General features: G+C 43.8%; 1 protein-coding gene across 2 annotated transcripts in view; it reads left to right on the forward strand.

Annotated features, from left to right (window-relative positions):
• GNB4 (G protein subunit beta 4) overlaps window positions 1-19,748 on the forward strand; it is a 699,556-nt gene that overhangs the window by 532,027 nt on the left and 147,781 nt on the right. For both annotated transcript variants that reach the window (XM_086944371.1, XM_086944370.1), the window contains one exon: window positions 5,765-5,831. In XM_086944371.1, the coding sequence (XP_086800497.1) occupies window positions 5,765-5,831 (67 nt within the window). The remainder of the gene's footprint in view (window positions 1-5,764; window positions 5,832-19,748) is intronic.

The raw sequence follows: 19,748 nt of genomic DNA on the forward strand, positions 1-19,748 counted from the left end.
TATCATGCACTTCCTTAGTTGCTAGTGCATGATTGCAGATACAAGCCAGTTTGCCCGCCCAGACGTAAGAGTTGCCTCTGAAAACCGGTAGGCTGTTTGGACAAGCGGCGTCATCTGACTGGCCCTTTTTATGATTGTTCTTCTTTACACTTTGTTTACTGTGTGCCTGATGTCTTTAGAACATCATTGTAATTGCCGATGCCTTCACTTCTGGTGGGCGTCCTGATCAATTCCAAGGTATTGTCTTCTCCTCCCTCTCTGCGTTGGGCACTAGAATGGTAATTAAACCAGTTAGAGTTGCTTGCTGCTACTTTGTCCCTGTCCAAACGATTAAAAGTGAGCAGGAACTCCTTTGAGTTCCTCTCTTTACTAGCAGAGACGATCTTCCCTCAGAAGATGTTGTGGTGTTATCTTACCATCCCAAATGCCCTTGTTATAATTCTGTAGTAGCCAGACAACAATAAACAACATTGTGTCAAAGTAGAACTCGACAAATTGTGGATGTATCGAACAGTAAATGTAACTATTGACATGTCGAGTCAAGTCAAAAAGTTTATTGCATAATTAATTAAAATTATTACAATTTCCACACAATAAAAATAACAGTATAGAAACAGTTAAAATTTCCTGATCATTTTACAGCTCAGCTTAAAAGATATTATAAAACCCAATTTTTAAAACTTTTGATCAAAGCCGGCTCCTGCCCTCTCTATGGGTTCTCAATCAGCTTTTAAGTTCAGTCTATAATTTTCATGGGAGTCACCTCTTTACATGGGACAATTGACATATGATCTGGAAGGAAACTATCAGCACAGGCCACACAATGAACATTATACTCCAAAAAGACACCTTTCTCTTGCAACATACAGTTAGACTGAGGATCAGCTGCACCAACTGCTGGCTTAGCAGGCACCAAATATTTCCCACTAGAAAGGGAAATGTTATTTTGAAAGACAATAAAACAGAAGCTAAATATGCTAAAGTTATTACAACCGAAATATAAAGATTCAAGCAAGGCAACAATTAATGTTTCAAGTATACACTGTGGGAACTGGCTCTGTATATAATATACCAAAGTAAGGTATAGTGTGAACAGATTCCAGTAGAACCCCAAAGGTAGGGAGAAGTAAAATTAGATAATACCTTACTCTCTATTTGTGGTAGTTTGAGCGAGCAGTAAGGTTTTATCAGAGGGTAGTGTTAAGAATTTATTGTACACACTCAGGCAAGCAATGATGTCACACACTCAGACTGAGCTCAGACAAATTGTTTGTATAAATATATTAAGTTGTATTTTTATTTTTAGAACCAAGCCAGGCCTGGTGCAGGTAAGTAAATAATACTTTGCAAGAATAATGCAGTTAAATACCGTTGAAATGCAGTAGAATGCAATTAGTTTTACAGGTAATTCAACAGTCAACATTACTATTCAGTTACTTTTCAGATTACCTTTTAAGTTACTTTTTGATATGCCTAGATATCACACTGGGACATTTCCTAAATAACAGGGAAAGAAATCAGTTTTTGTGTGTATGCAGTCTCTCAAGGTTTCATACAAACTTAGTCCACACTTAGTACAATTCTCACAAGAAAGCAGTCAATGCAGTCCTATGTTAGAAAACAATGTTATCGACTTAACGTTAAGTACTTAGGTTTGGGAGTTGGTTTTCTGACGTTAGAACTAGGGTTCCCCAGGATCAAGAATGCACTCTCAAAGCACCCTCAGCGGCACTAGGGCAGCCGGGTGCAAAGTGCTGAGGCTCATTGTTATCGATGGGGGACCTCCAGGTTGGTGTCTTCTCTCGAGCAGGCCACGATGTTGTGGGAGCAAAGCTCCTGGACTTAAGCTCTGGGAAAAGGGGGATTCAAATTAGCACACAAAGTGCACCCACAGCAGCACAGGGCCGGCCCGGTGCAGGGTGCGTTATTGGCATCAGGAGCCCCATTGTTTTCAATGGGAGTTGCCGTTTTGGGATTGTGGCTCCAGGCTCGGTTCAGGAAGTGTTCCGGGAGGAACCAACAGCTGGGCAGGCACGTTGGAGGGCTCTGGGACGTAGGTGCACCTCAGGTCCTCTTCTACAGGGCACAGGGCAGCTGTATGCAGGGGCGTCTTGAGGTCGGATTTCACCTTACTGGGCCACTCGCACGGGGGAGGTGTTTCTGTGCAGAGGCTGCAGGAGACATCGGGGAGTCCTGAAGGGACACAGTGGACTGGTACTCTGGAGTGCTAGGGGAGCTCACTGGGACCGTTGGCCACTCTGACTCGGATTGTAGGCGTCTGGTGCAGTGGTGGTTCCAGGCATCTGGTTTCTTTGTCCTCAGTAGGCTCAGAGTCTGTCTTCGAAGTTTCTTTCGCACAGAGTTGCTGTTCACAGGACATTTTGTCTTTTATTAAGGCAGTCAGTACTCCCAGGGGTTCTGAAGGTCTCTGGCTGCAGGACAAGGTGGTATTTGTCGCAGGATCTCAGTAAACTGCAGACGGGCTGGTAGGGCTGGGGCCAAGTCAGTTCTCTGGAGTCTCCTGTGCTGGGCTCCTTCTTTCGTCGTTCTTCTTTGTAGGTTGCGAGAATTGGCCTTCTTGGTTCATGGCTGCCCCTAAATACTGTATTTCAGGGAGTTTTTAGGGGTCTCAAGGTCAGTAGGCAATGTGCTACTGACCTTAGGGTGACAGAGGTGGGCACATCTTCTGGGCTGTTTTAATTTTTTCCGCCTGTCTTCCTGCCGAAAAGGAGGGGAAACAGGAAGAGGCCTGCTCCTGATAGCAGGAGTGGCTGGGGTTCATGTTACAAAAGGTGGCAAGGCCTTTAAAGCTCTCCTGCCACAGATGTCTCATCCTGACCTAGGGGAGGTGTGAACACCTACACCCAGGAAAAGCTTTGTTTTTCGGCTCAGGGAGCGAAGGCTCCCACCCAAAGGTCAAGAAACATGTCTCGTGGCGGCAGGCTGGTGTTTACCATACACTTTGTAGGGGTATAGTGTTCATGAACTGCACCCTCACCAGTGGTATAGTGCACCCAGCTAGAGGGGCATCTTACCTATACCATAGGCAGTGGGTTGCAGGCATGGTACACAGGAATGTGTGCCATGTCGACTCTTCGCTTTTCTCTGCACCACAACACTCATCCTGCAGTTTGTGTGTGTGTGTTTTTTAAGGTACAGGACCTCTAAGGGTGCACAATATGTGCTGCAGCCTTAAAGGCCTTCCCTGGTCACAGTGCCCATGCGGCGATCTATGCACAGATATGAATTCAGCAGCCCACATGCCTCGAACAGTACCTTTTACATAGGACTTACAGGAGCCAAAGAGGTGCCGTTTGGGGGTACAAAGATACAGTTTGGGGAAAAAACACAAGGGGAAACCTGATTGGCAAGGTCCCAGGGCACATCAAGTCAAAATGCATCTGAAATCTGGCAAAAGGTGTGGGGGGAGGGGTACTGAAACAGAAACTCAGCTTCCTACACACACACTACAAAAATGTTTCCTTACCAAACAAATGCAACTGCACAAACTGCAGTTCTACCACTACCAAAACCACAAGCAGGATTCTCTTCCAAGAAAATCAAATACAAATGATAAGAAATAAAACTGTTACTGCTGTAAAACGCCATGAAGTCTGCTAGTAGAAGGGGGTGCTGCTATCACATCAGAGTCAGAACTGATCTGCTCCCAAAAGTGGGGGGGGGGGGGGACAAAAGAAAGGTAAAATGTGGCACCATCGGATGGGAGTGACCCGTAGGCCAGGGACGGCTACTGTCCCAAACTCCTCTTCCTCCTTCCCCCATCCCATCCCATCCCCCTCCCCCTCCTTCCCAGAGCAAGTCTAAATGCACTTATAGTTTTTTGATACACTCCCTCGAAAGTACCTAAACACACTCCTGGGACCGGTCCTCACAAAGATAGTGTTTGTTGGGTCTGTCAAGGTTAACCCACACCGTGATGACTGAGCCGGTCCACGCTGTGTGAGTTATACATGCCCACACACACATTCCCTGGTGTCTCAAGACTTTCCACCCACCCAGGGGGCAGATTCACGCAGAAAATAAAGAAAATTTGTAGGCCTTGAAAGCAAGCCTTACCCAAGTCTCCACACTCTTACATATATATAACCCATGCCCTGGTGTTTAGTGGGTTTCCACCTCCCAGGTGATGGGTGGCCTAAAAAATGGATATCTGCTCCTGGAGAGCGGTGGGGTGGATATATATGGCCCAAATTGGGATAAACCCCTGTCAAAGAGCCTCTCCCCTACAATAGCTAAAACAACAATTCATTGGTTTCCACCTTCCCGGGAGCAGATCAGCCTAAAATGTAGACAATCTGTACCTTGAAGAGGGAGGGAGGGGACGGGGAGCAACAGATTCGTCCATTGGCAACATTTATGAGTACCTGCTTAAATTCGGAACAGAACTGCAAGTTATGCCCATTGTCCAGAACAACAGATGAGACCAAAGTGCATATGCCTTTCTTTTGCCTTGCTTACAAAAGACCAAAGTAAAAATGGATTAAACAGCTTTAGTTTTAATTTGGGCTAAGACACTGGCACTTTGCTCTGAGAATTTGTAACTTTTATAATAGCACATGTTGTGTTCTCAGTATATAAATTCTGCAGTCACTATCGTATTGAAGGGCAAGAAAACTAAAATATAATTTTGTTCAGTAAATTAATTTTACTGAATATGTATTTAAGCTTCTTAATGGTTTCAATCTGAAATTTGTATATTGTGTTTTTAATGTATTTTTGTTGATGGATTTTCTTTTTAACTGAACTAACAATACACTAAACACGTACAAGAGGAGCTATGAAGCAGGAAGGTGGGGAGAGGAAAGAAGGAACGGAAGGGTGGGAGATGAAAGGGAAGACGGAAGGGTGGGAGATGAAAGGGAAGAAGCAACACACAAAACCACAACAGGAAGTTTGGAGGAAGGAAGCAAAACACAGGCAAGTGGGGATGGTAGAGAAGAAGCAACATGGACAACAGCAGGGGATGGGCAGAAGCAACAAGGACAATGGGGGTGGGAGGGACGAAGCAACATGGAGAATGACGGAAAGTAGAAACAAATAGTACCTCAAATCGGAGTGAAGAGAGGAAGACGACTAATCAAAATTAAGCAATCAATACTTGGTTCATGCTCCTCACAAAAGAAGAGGAAGTGAAATGTGCACCCGCTGACCAAATAGGCAGCAAATAAAAGTGACAGTCAAGCCAGCAAATGATGAGAAATAGGCAGCTCCAAACCCCTTTTAGTAAACAGAATCTTGCAAGCGACATTGCATGTGTGCTGCCTTCGCAAGGCCTAAACCTATCTCCAGATCATGCCCTTATGTTTTCACCATCCTGCATCACAATTAGCAATGCCTAGTTGAACATTCATGCCTCAGTTAGGGTATCATTCCACAATTCAGTGTTTATGCATGGAGTAATTATCAACTGATCAAATTTTCATTCATATGAAGCAGTTTGTATTCTGCTTGTTTCATAGCCTCTTAAGAACTTCCAAAGTTTATGCTGTTGTGAACACATTTAAAGAGATAGCAACAACATTAGCTATGAGGAAGGCATCAAACAGTGTAAAAATATAGGTCTTGAGAGTACTGACCTCTGCTAAAGGAACATAATTGTATATTTCAGTTTGGAATATGTTCAGATACTCAAGACTCTACCAAACTGCACATACTGAAACTGAGATAAAGTACTAACGTAAACATTACCTTTGTATAAAGTAGTTGTGTGTGTCTCTAACACTTGTTCTGCTTTATATTTTAGGTTACCTGTCTTGTTGTCGTTTTATAGATGACAACCAAATTGTCACAAGTTCAGGAGACACAACTTGGTAAGTTGTATGTGTGACAGTGTGTAAATGTAAAAGCTTACAACTTGAATTAAATCTGTTGTTTGACCACATTACAGTCTGTTACTTCATCTCAGTCGTATTTCCTTTTGATATATGTGCTAGAATTTAATTCACTTTAGGTGTGTTCTGGCTGTGTGGCTGGAGGGACGTTTCATCATTGCTCCTGCTGAGCTCCCCATTCTTTCCTAAGTATGCCCAAAGTGGTCATTGTGAAGCCTGGTGGAATGCGGTCCTACTCTTTATGGAACCAGTCTGTTTATTGAAAGGATCCAATGCATTTACATAGCTGAGTGCCTACAACCCTTCGCAGGCAGCTTTTTCATAGAATATAATCATACACAGCTTTATGCCTATAGCCCGGGGGTTGACAGCAATTTGAGGATCCTATGGAAAAAGAACTCAACAACTCAAAATAACATTTTCGCACCACATTTGAACAGTCTCAGAAATCTGTACAGATATTACCAATGATGATAGGGGTCATGAAACATGCCCCTGACATATTCAAAGATCATGTAAGAGCCAGGATTCTAAATCCTTGAATTGACGACCCTGCCTATATCAAAAACAGCTGCCTTTAGACTCACTAGTAGTTCCCAATGCTTGGAAGTGCGCAAATTCATTAACCTCAGGGGATGCACCACCCCGATAAAGAATCCATATTACTAAAGGCATTGGGCAAAAGAGTAGCGGCGCAGGCGGCCATTCGCTGGCGCATAGCTAACACTCAAGCACTGCTGGCCAGATAAGATAGGGCCCACTGTGACCAGCTGGAAGCCCTATTACAGCAGTTACCGGACCAGTACAAAACTCAAGCAAATGACCTCATTCAAGAAGGGAAATTAATAACAAATGCCTCAATTAAATGCGCCCTGGATGCAGCAGACACTGCTTCTAGGTCCATTAATACGAGTGTACTGCTCAGACGACATGCCTGGCTAAGCATTTCAGGCTTTAAGCAAGAGGTCCAGACAACCATTCTAAATCAGCCGTTCAATCAAGAACACCTTTTTGGACCGGCTGTGGACACAACTCCTGAAAAAATGAAGAAAGACACAGAGACTACATAGTCCTTGGGAGCCCTGCAGTCTCCACACACACGTGGCTCCTTTTGTCGCTCCTTTTATAGAGGAGCCTCTAAAAACATCAGTACAGATACCTCATCTTCCTTCAAACCACCAACCAAACATCCCCCAACAGAGGATATTTTAAAGGAGGTTACAGAGGGAATAACAACAAAGGGAGAGGCCGCAGTAACAATAACACTCACACCTCCCCTGCTGCTAAACAGTGACTTCCCTCCACTCCCCCCAGGCCATTCCACTCCGGTCGGGGGAAAAATAGCACAGTTCCTACCTGTCTGGAACTCCATTACAACAGACAAGTGGGTAAGACAAATTATCCAATATGGTTACTGCCTGGAACTTACAGCTACCCCCCCCCCCCCCCCAAACATACCACCCAAGCAGCGTCCATTGTCCACAGAACATCTTACACTTTTAAAACGAGAAGTTCTCTCACTGCTTCAAAAACAAGCCATAGAGCCAGTCCCCTTACTACATCAGGGATCAGGAGTTTACTCCCTATATTTCCTAATCCCCCAAAAAGGATGGAACTCTAAGGCCAATACTAGATCTCAAACCCCACAATCTGTACATACACTCTGATCACTTTCACATGATCACTCTCCAGCAAGTGCTTCCACTGCTCTAAGAAGGAGACTTCCTTGCCACACTAGATCTCAAGGACGCCTACTTCCACATTCCCACACATCCTTCTCACAGGAAGTATCTAAGGATCGTAGTGGATGGACATAACTATCAGTTTAAAGTCCTTCCATTCGGAGTCGCCACTGCACCCGGAGTGTTTACCAAATGCCTGGCAGTGGTAGCAGCAAACATAAGAAGACAACAAATTCCTGTCTTCCCATATCTGGACGACTGGCTAATAAAAGCCAAGTCATTCAACCAGTGTGTTCAACACACTCATCTAACCATACAAACTCTGCACAACTTGGGATTCACAATCAACTACACCAAGTCGCATCTCCAGCCCTCTCATGTACTTCAATATTTAGGGGCCACAATAAACACTTCCACAGCTCTAGCGTATTCCAGTCCAGCCAGGCTAGCCAGGATACAAGCTCTAATTACCAAATTTCAAACACAACACTTTCTCCCAGCCAGAGTGTTCATGCAACTAATAGGGATGATGGCATCTTGCATTTTTATTGTACCTTATGCAAGACTTCAAATGCGTCCCTTACAGTAATGCCACCACATCAGTGGAATCTGGCTCAAAGACAACTTACAGATCTGGTGTTGGTGGACATCCGCGCACACCGCTCTCTGCAGTGGTGGAACACAACAAACTTATCCAAGGGGCGGCCGTTCCTCGAGCCAGTTCCACAGATCGTTCTAACAACGGACTCATCACTCACAGCCCATCTCCTCAATCACACCAGTCAAGGCAAATGGACCATTCAACAGAAAGTGCTCCATATCAATCATCTGGAACTACTAGCAATATTCCTAACACTAAAGCCATTCCAACTCCATGTACAAAACAAGGCTGTTCTCATCCGGACGGACAATATGACAGCCATGTATTACATACAAAAACAAGGAAGCACACATTCTCTGCACTGTCCCAGCTCGCACAGAACATTTGGAGGTGGGCCATTCCACAAAACATATACCTGCTTGCAGAACATCTTCCAGGAGTTCACAATCAGATTGCGGATCTGTTAAGTCGACATTTACATCAGATTCATAAATGGTAACTACATCCACACGTTCTTCTACCATTTTTCCACTTGTGGGGCCAACAAGACCTAGATCTGTTTGCCACACACGAAAACGCAAAATGCCCAACCTTCGCCGCCAGGTTTTCACACCTGCTGTCCAAGGGCAATGAAATATGGATGAACTGGTCAGGCAGATTTGCTCACACTTTTCCGCCACTCCCACTGATTCCATTAGTGGTACGCAAGCTCCGACAACAGTCTCTAAAATTGATCCTTTTGGCTCCCACATGGGGACCGCAACCGTGGTTCACTAGTCCCACAACAAAAACTCAGCCTCTCCCCATCACTACTAAAGCAGAACCATGGAGAGATAAGGCAACCTGATCCAACTCAGCTGAATCTAGCAATCTGGCTCCTGAGGTCCTAGAGTTCGGTTACCTTCCACCGGACTCTATGAACATCATTAAAGAAGCCAAGCGGCCTACCACCAGAGCTTGCTATGCAGCAAAATGGAAGAGATTTGCCATTTACTGCACTAACAATCATATTGATTCACTGGATTCGTCCATCCAGAACATCATTTGCTATTTACTACATTTGCAAAGATGTAATTTAGCATACTTATCCATACGTCTACATCTAGCAGCACTTGCAGCTTACTTACAAAACAGACAACACTTGTCACTTTTTAGAGTCCCAGCAATTAAAGCCTTTATGGAGGGCCTTAAAAGAATCATTCCTCCTAGATTACCACCATCTCCGGTGTGGAATCTCAACATTTTACTTACTAGGCTCATGGGACCCCCTTTGGAACCTTTACATAAATGTGAACTTCAGTTCCTCACATGGAAAGTAGCTTTCCTTATCGCTATCACCTCTCTTAGAAGAGTAAGTGAGATCCAGGTTTTAACCATGCAAGAACCCTTCTTACAAATACATGGTAACAAGGTAGTTCTCAGAACAAATCCAAAATTCCTTCCTAAAATCATCTCTGCTTTTCATCTTAACCAATCGGTAGAGTTACCGGTGTTTTTTCAAAACCCAGACTCCGTAGCGCAGAGAGCTCTTCTCACACTAGACGTCAAAAGAGCTCTACTTTATTACATTGACAGGAATAAATCCTTTCAAAAAACAAAACACTTGTTTGTAGCTTTCTCCCCACCGCATAAAGGTAATCCCATCTCTTAAACTGGGATTGCAAGGTGGATTGTTAAATGTGTACAAATATGCTACCAAAAGGCATAACACACATTAACAATTCCCCCCATGGCGCATTCAACAGGCAAACTAGAGCCATCTATGGCATTCTTAGGAAACATTCCCCTAGAAGACATTTGTAAGGCAGCAATATGGTCTACAACACGCACCTTCACTAAACACTATTGTGTTGACGTGCAAGCCAAGCAACAAGCTTCTGTGGGCCAAGCTGTTCTTAAAACACTTTTTCAAACTACTGCAACCGATACAGGTGACCACCGCTAGGGGAGATACTGCTTGCATTCTATGCAAAGTGTGTGATCTGCAGCTCGTATGCCTTGAACGGAAAATGCTACTTACCAGTATGCATCTGTTCTTGGCATGTAGAGCTGCAGATATACACACGCCCACCCACCTCCCCGGGACCTGTATCTGTTCCAGTACTATCTTACTTAGATATACACACATGGACATCTTTTTCTTTTCTACTAACTCCATCATTTCCCATCATTGCGAAAAACAGTCTAAGGATGGAGTCGATGCCCATGCACACTATCTTCCAAGGGAGGAGTCACCTATCTCGTGACTACAAAGACTTCTTCCAGACAACAACAAGGTGCAACATCCGAGCCCAACACCAGATGACGATCTAATGCAAAGTGTGTGGATCTGCAGCTCTACATGCCAAGAACAGATGCATACTGGTAAGTAGCATTTTACTTTACTCACATTTCTGTGGTAGAAAAATCTGGAATCTGCGTGGATCCACAAATTTCCACCCACACCACGTTCCCCAAAGTCTTCTTAGAAAAATGGTACCTCACTTGTGTGTTTAGACCTCATGCCTGAAACAGGAAACCGCGCAAAACGCAACGTGGACATACCACAATTTCACAGTGAAAAATGACCCTTTTTTGGCAAATTCCCTAGCTGTAGTTTTTGAACCCTAGCTCTGCCGGCACCTAGGGAAACCGAGCAAACCTATATATTTTTGAAAACTAGACACCCTGACAAATCCAGGATGGGGTGACTTGTCTGCCTCTCACCAGGTTCTGTTACCCAGAATCCCTTGCCAACATAAAAAATGGTACCCAAAAAAAAAAACATTTTCCTCACATTTCTGTGGTGAAAAGTTCTGGAATCTGTGTGGATTCACAAATTTCCAGTCACCCCGCGTTCCCCAAAGTCTTCAGAGAAACATTTTCATGCCCATTTTGGGCAGCCCCTACCCCTACACGAATAAAGCAAAAAGATGCCTGGTTTCTAGTGTAGGGATCCACTGGGGAGGGGTACCATTGGAAAGGGGAGATTCTACCCTTTCCAATAACACCTTTCCCGTCTTTCTACGTGCTCAGGGGAGTGAGATAGCCCCCTGAGCACATAGAAAGTGAAACTGTGAAATTACGTCAGCGCTACGTACCGGCTGATCGTCTTAACACAGAAACTTCGGGGTCCTCAGGAGCTGGGGAAGCTCTTCCCCAGCTCCCTAGGTCACTGGGGAGAAATTGAAATACCTCTGCTGTCTGCAGCAGAGAGATTTCGTGGCCCTGTCCTCATGACGGAATAGTTCCGTCATGAGCACAGGGGCACCGATGCTCGAGCATCGAAAGGGTTAATCTCTCAATAAAGAATTACGACACAAAATGTCACCAGACCACAAGCACTTGCTTCAACAAGACGTGCAATCTACCAGACCACAAGCACTTGCTTCAACAAGACGTGCAATCTTTATTACTCAAAGGGGCTAAAGAACCAGTCCCACTTCAGTACCAAGGGTCAGGGGTTTATTCCCTTTACTTTCTGATTCCCAAAAAGGACGGCTCCGTGTGACCTATTCTAGATCTCAGAGAAATATATATATATATATAACACACACACACTCCCACAGTTACCTTTAGAAGAACATATTCTATGCATAACGAGCTAGTGAAGAACAGTCCAGAAACCAGGTAAACAGGTAACTGGCTGTCACCATGTAAAGGTTTTTTTTAATGTAGCTCATGCCGAGCTTGTAAGTTCGGCATAAACACCACCACATACCTGACTCCTTTTTCAGATGACCCCATCGCCCTAAAAGCTCACTATACTTGCCGTACAGAATTTGCTGTCTAGGTTTTAAAATGTAGTTGCTGTCTACGTTTTAAAACGTAGGTAGCACAAAATTACAGGTACATGTACGGATCCTCCAACATCTGAGAGCGATCATGAACTCCGACCCTGCCTACCCAGTTGCTCGGCATTTTAAGACCACACATGACAACAACCTCAACTGCTTACAGTACTTTGTTATTGATGCAGTGGCACCTAATATAAGGAGTGGCAATAGGGAGAAAACCCTACGTCAGCTGGAGTCACGCTATACAGTGGAACTAGATTGTAAATCGCCGATGGGGCTCAATTTAGGAGAAGACCTTTACAATTTCTTATAAATGGGGAGTTCCCTGTCCTAGCTTAGGTTTCCATGATGTATCGTTTATCTTTTTCCTCCCCCCATTTGTTCCTAAATGAATCAGTTGGAGATTTTACCTCCTTTGATGTTTTGTTATTTCTCCACTTGAGTTGTAGGTCTAGTTGTTTTCCTGCCATATTTCAGAGACATTTTGTGATGTATTTGCATCCAGCCTTTGAGAGGATCTAAATGGTGTTTTTCTTATATAGTCCGTGATCACGTGCATATAACATATGGATTTATCCGAGGCATTATTGAGCTATTTTCCACGTGATCACAGAGAGCGTAGATACTCAGTTATCTCTTTGTGTGTATATATATTTTATGCAGGGGGTTCCGCTGCCATTTTTTCGTACCTATATTTGTTAGTATATATTTTTTGTATTCATTTTTTGGGCACTTGAGCACCACTATAGCGCACATTATTATTTTTTGAGCACTATAGACCAAAGAGAAGCGCCGTTGCGAAGAATGCAGACCTAATATATCAAACTGGTTGAGTATACATTGTGGATTATGATGATAGGAATGAGCATCCAGCTATATGCCATCTTTTAGGAACTAAAATCTAAATCAATTTGAAATTGAGATATTTTATTCCAGCGTATTTGCACAGCGATTGTTGCACTAGTATCACGATCCATCCCAGCGTATTTGCACAACTATATTTGCACTAAAAATCAAGATTTTTCCTGATGAATTTTTGTACAAAGAGCATGTTTTTTTAGCGTTTCCATACATATAGCGTCTTTTGCACATCAAATTGCATTTACTTACGAATGTACTTCATGCATTTTAAAATAGTATTTTTTACTTGCATTTTATGTATATATAATGTTTTATAACAAGGCACTTTGCACTTTATATACGCATGCATCTGGACATCACATGATATAAGACATATAGGCGCATTTGCATTTGAGCGTGAATACCAACATTTGTGTATTGATTTCTCTTTTATTATTGAGATTTATTGGTCAACATGTATTTTGTATAGTTGTATGAATACATTTGGAGTCAAATCATATTTTATCATGGATTCACGTTAAGATATTCTAGAAGGAAGAAGTCTGCTTACTTACAGTATTTTTTTTCATGTCCATGTTAATTGACGTACCTGGTTGGGGCCAAATGTGTGTTTAAAATTGCACGTTTATGCTTCCCGTTTGTTAAATGAACAAGTACACAGACCAGTGTCCAAAATGTGTCTGAGGCAAGCACCTTTCCACCACAGCAAAAGAAATAAAAATTGAAATCTGGCAACAGCTAATTTTGTGTCCGTGACCCTGTTTGTGCGAGGAGGCACTAGGAAAAAGTGAAGTGGATATATATATATATATTACGTGCAATTGCATTGCTGATGACGTCACATATTACATCACTCATGACATGGACAGTGACATCACTCATGACATCTCAAATGACATCACGGATGACAACATCCTTGTGATAAAGTGGCAGACCTCCTATCAGCATAAAATAACCTTTGACACACACATTCAAAAATAGAAACTAACATTTTCTTAAAAAAGGTGAAACCAATACCAATTACAACAACTTATTAGGTAATTCCAACATCTACATACACATCCACTCATTCACCAACAGTTCTATATAGTCACTCATGCATGTACTTACTCATCATATGTACTCATACACCTATACATCCTGTTACACACTAATACTCATCCATATAGTTACTCACACACAAATTCACACATGCAAATAAACTATCAAAAAAACATTTACTTGATTATACTGCTATATACACACCACTACCACATACTTCTACAGAAACGGAAACATATTTACTCTCTTAAACAATCAATTATAAAAACACATACTCACTAACCCACCCATACACACAATCATCCACCCATACAGTCTTGCACACATGCTGTCTTCAAAATACATACAAATAGTGAGTCACTCATTAATGCATCTGTGCTCTAAGTAATATCCCCCACCGAACCATACAGACCCTGATACTGATACTCCAAAAAAAACTAATAACCCATATACACACTCATGTAGCTACTCGCCAACCCATGCAGCCACTTATACACAAAGTGAGACACAGATACAGATATTTAAATATTTAAAAATTACTAGCTAATATATGTATTCACTAAGATACATTTAATAAGTCAGTTAACCAATCAATTTTACACAAAAAAACATCCATTTAGACATTTATTTACCCATTTATTCTTCCATCAACCTTTAGATATACATATATAAAAAATATTTATTTTTCAGAAAGATACACATTCACTGGATGATGTCGTCAGTGATGTCATCGGTGATGTCATGAGTGATGTCACTGACCATGTCATGAGTGATGTAATATGTGACGTCATCAGCAGTGCATTGCACGCGCAAGTTACAGTGAGTCCAACTAACTTTTACGTGGGAATTTCAATGGTTTTATGCGAATAAAATTTCCACCTAACTATAACTGGTGTGAAACCTATGGTTTTTTCAGTGAATTTAATAGATTTTTAAATGCTAATTCCTAAGTGAATATATATATATATATATATATATATATATATATATATATATATATATATATATATATATATATATATATATATATATATATATATATATATATATATATATATATGTATGCAGTACTAACACACTTGGTAAATGCAACAGTTAAATGTATGAATAATATCATGAATAAACAAGCATCAAATTAAATGAGATAAGACACATCACAATGGCAATAATCAAAACTCAAAACTTCACCTGGTGCAAATACTGCATCTTAGCCCACTCCTGACCAGGGGATTAACAGCGGGGATAAGAGCCTCAGCAACCAGGGTTCCGATGTAACGAAGTAGACGCATCCGTCCCCATTCAATTCCAAAATCCTGAATGCGAAGTCAACAACCCTCAGCTTTATAATCTCAAACACACACTAGAAGGTTCGAGAATTGTCCTCCCCGCACAAGGAAACTTACTAGGACTCGCCAGCTTCTAAGCAAGCATTCCATGGCAGGAAGGAGTTCCCACGTTCCCTCTACAGTCTTGCATGTTCGAGCCTTTATCTTGACGAAGCTCACAAAAGCCTCCCAGGGTACATTAAACAATCACTCACAAAACAATCCTTAAATGTGATTAACCCAAACAACTTGCAAGAGTGGCTGTGCACGCAGATAAAGCCCAAGCCAGGCATTTGAGAAAGTGCCATCTTTTTTGCATGGTATGCCCCTACTTTTGCTGAATTGCTGATGTACTTTGAGTGTGCCCTGGGCTCCTGCCAAACAGGTGCCCAGGGCCTGTGTTCCTTCCCTAAAACTGTGTTGAAACTAAAAGCCAATTGGCATCTCTGGACACCTTCCAGCCCCTAGTAAATGGTACCCTAGGTACCCAGGGCATTGTGGCCAGAGAAGACCCCATAGAACTGCAGCACTTGTTGTGCCACCCTTAGGGGCCCTGCACCCTGACACACACACACTGCCTTTGCAGGCTGAGTGTCCTGATGCAGAACTAAACAAAGAGTCAACATGGCACACCTCCCTGTGTGCCATGCCCACAAACCCACTGCCCTGGCATACCTAAGTCACCCCTCAAGCTGGGTGCCCTATGCCAGTGGTGTGGGCACGGATGCATTAGCTCTGTGCCCCTACAGTACTCAGGGCCATTCTTGGGCACTGTAAGTGCAGTGATGCCATCAAGACTATATGGTGCAGGGAGGTTGTCATTATGAACTCCACAGCACCATAATGGCTACACCGAAGACTGACGGGTTGATATCAACCTTCTCAGCACGTTAAACCCACACTGATGCCAGTGTGGGATTTAATGTAAAATGCACTGCAGAGGGCATCTTAGAGATGCCCCCTGAAACCTAACCTACAATCCACGTCTTGTCTGAGAGGCTGCCTAGGCCGCCACACAGCAGACATGTTGCTGGACCCCTGGGCAAGGTGCTAGGTCTCCTCCCCCAGGATGGGCAGGGAAAGCTTCAAAGGCATGCTGCCTTTGTGAGCTTCTCCAGGCCAATTACTTTAGTCAACAACTGGCCTCCACCAGTTCTGACCCCCACTCTGGTGGGAAGACTGGCGTGAAACCCTCGGTGAGGAAAAGGGGTGTGCCAGCCTGTGCCAACTCCACCCCTCAGGTGAGAGAGGCGAGGTGAAGCACAACTCCGGGCTCCGGCCATCTTGAAGATGGAGCCCTGCCCAATCAGAGATATGCTCCTGCCCCCCTCCAACAGGAGAGGAGCAGGATAGGGGGTGTACTCACCCCAGGACAGGGACCTATTGGTCCCTGTCCTTGCCCTAACTGTAACACCCCTAAATGTAGTATTTAGGGGCACCCTGAACCTTCCTTTCTCAAATCCCGATTCAAAAACAAGAAAAAAGATCAAGAAGAAGACCCGCAGTGCAGGTGCTAACAAGAGGACGACACCAACTGACTTGGCCCCAGCCCTACAGGCCTGTTGAACCTGGAACCTGCTCCTGCTAGATCCCGGCGACTCCTGCGGACAGCAACCTCGAAAACCCTGGAGGACCTGCCTGCCTGAACCTCTTAAAGATTAAGTCTTCCATGAGCAGTGGTTCTGGTCAAACAGCAATACCCCTGGTGCCAGCCAGGACCCGCGAAGCCAGCACACTCTGCACCCGCCGAGCCTGGCCTGTGCCTGAGTGGACAAAGACCCTGAGGACGTCCCCCTTGGCGATTCTGACCTGAAATCCAGGGCCCAAGGACCCTCTTGGTCGACCCAAACGACGCATGCAGCCTGAGAATTAAGGACCCCTCCAACCGCGACCAGCAGAGGTTAAGATTTCCTGACGTCAAAATACACCCCTGCACCCGGCGCCCCCTGTGCCCATTTCCGGGGTTCCTACCTATCCTCCAAGATCCCAACTTACCTCTCAAAGTGTTGGTCGCTCCTAAAGAATCTGCGTTCCCGGGCCTGCAGCCTTTGTTCACTTTCCAAGATCTCCATTGAATAACATTGAGCGCCCGACTGCTCAAAAGCACCCTGCACCCAGCTGCCCGAGTGCCCCTGGCAGTGCAACCTTGGTCCTAACCTACTTCCACATTTGCCCTGTGCAAGTGACCAGGAGCCCAGCTCCACAGCGGCGTGGCCTGCAGCTGCCAACCGAAGGCCTTCTGCCTCTCATTGGATAACATTGGGCCTAACTACCTCTGCACCCTGCTGCCCCTGTGCTGCTGAGGGTGTATCAACTGTACCTACCTGACCCTGGGAGACCCCTGAGGCTATGCCCAGAACCTTAACTCTGCCAGTGAAGTACTTAACCAAAAGCTGATAACTCACTTTCCTTCCATAGGATAACATTGACTGGTTTCATTTGAAAATTTTAAGTGTGGAGTTTTTCAACTTTTAAATATTCACCTAAAATCATCCGAATCACAACAAATTCCGATTTACTCACCTGTTATCAGGAGAGAACCCAGTGCTGCATCTTTTAGCTCAGCACTGAGCCTGAAAAGTAATTTTAACCGTACTTACCAGTAACTTGAATTTCCTTCCCTAGGACTCCATTGTATGATTTTCATCAGAAAAGTTTGTGTCGATTTTTCGAATCTACAAATATTTCTTTAAAATCGCCTATATGACTTAAACACATTCTTTCAACGGTTTACAAGAGATGCACCAGGGCTGGATCCAGGATCCAACCCTGAGTAAGAAAAAGTAATCATAACACTACTTACCTGCTAAGTGAATTTCCTCCTGTAGGATAACATTGGTGATTCTAAGTGAAAAAGTTTCAAAGTGTCAACTTTTAAAATACAAGAATGTTCCTTGAAAATCACTATTGTAACCAAAATTATTTTACTTAACTGTTTACAGGAAATGTCCCAGGACTGAATCTAGGATCCAGTCCTGTGGTTAGAAAAGTAATCTACAAAGTAACTGATAGCATTTAACTAGAAATTCCCATTGAGCTCAAGGTTGCATTGTGTTTAAAATTGTGTTGCCTATTGCAACAACTGTAACTATTGTTATCAAAAAGTCTATTGCCTAATTGAAAAGTATTTAACTACAGTAACTCATTCTGAAAAAGTATATTTTTAATACATTGTTGGTTCTAAAATAAAACAACTGTATCTTTTGATACAAAACAAGTGGCCTAGAGTTCAGTTCTTGAGTGTGTGAGACCATTTGCTGACTGAGTGTGTACAACAAATGCTTTACACTGTCCTCTCATACTGCCTTACTGCTCGACCAAGCTACCACTTTAGAGAGTAAGGTTATATCTAACTTTAGCCTCTGCCAAACCTCTGGGGACTGTGGACTCTGTGCACACTGTACCCTACTTTGGTCCAGTATATACAGAGCCACTTTCTTACACAAGGCAGAGTCAGAATTCAGGATTACATGAGGCCATGTCAAAGCCAATAGTAAGAACTTAATAATTCTACCAATATACAACACAAGTAACATTTGTTCACCACTGCTTATAGCATCACATACTTCATCTCTCAAAGTACAATACAGTGTGTGAGAAGTTAGCCTGATATTCAGTGTTCACTATTCTAGTGATCACTATGTATCAGTCCAAACAACCCTTATGGTGATTGGTTGTAAGTCAACCGATAGACCAGCTATCCTAGTAGCATGGACAAGAGCAGTCTTCGGGCTAAACTCTAGAGGGCGTGTTAAGCCAGCTGTTATACCATCACATATACCCCTTGAACACCAAGTGAAAGGACACCACACAAGTGTTATGAAAATAAACAGTGTATTTATTTAGATCACAACAGCCCTGTACTCTTTATGAGGACAGGGTACTAAGCACACAACAAAACTCTTACTTTAAGTTGCACAATTTACACAAATGCCCGAGGGGGACGAAAAACCATATACTATGGAAGTGGAATGCGAAATTACTAGCAGGTAAGTACTGGACTAATAGGCTTTGGAATCGCTAGGACTACGTTACTGAACCTTCAGATTACTAGTAGGAGGCCTAGGGGACTTGGGTGCAGAGTGTGCACTCTCACGCGGGATGCGGGACAAAGTCTATGGGAGCTAGTAAAAGCAAAGTTTAGTGTTCCGAGAAGCCCCGACCCTGAGCAGCTCCAGCACCGAAGACCAGCCCCCCAGCATCCACGAGATCTGCGTGGGGCCCTTCTGCTTTTTGGCTGCTCACCGCGTTGTCTGGCTACTAGCCCGCTAGCTTGTGGCCTTCCCGACGAATACCGACGACATCACCACTGCTCGTCTGGTTGCTCCAGACTGGCCCTTGCTCCCTTCCAAAAGAGGAGCACCCCGGACCCTCCTGGTCCACTCCAGACGGCATTTTAGGTCCACCGCGTGGGCTTGAATTTGCCAAGACTTGTTGCCCCAATCCTGGGTCCAGCGACGTCGACAGCATCAACCATCGTGGGACAGCTCGCACCTCCATCCTGGTCGCCGACAACGCCTCCTGGTCCGTGAGACTGCAGAGCCCAGCGTCCCCCACTCACCTGGTCGAGGTGACTACCATCCGGTGCCCTCCTGGTGCCATCTGATCAC

The sequence above is a fragment of the Lissotriton vulgaris genome, chromosome 11, assembly GCF_964263255.1.
Source record: "Lissotriton vulgaris chromosome 11, aLisVul1.2, whole genome shotgun sequence".
Taxonomy (NCBI): domain Eukaryota; kingdom Metazoa; phylum Chordata; class Amphibia; order Caudata; family Salamandridae; genus Lissotriton; species Lissotriton vulgaris.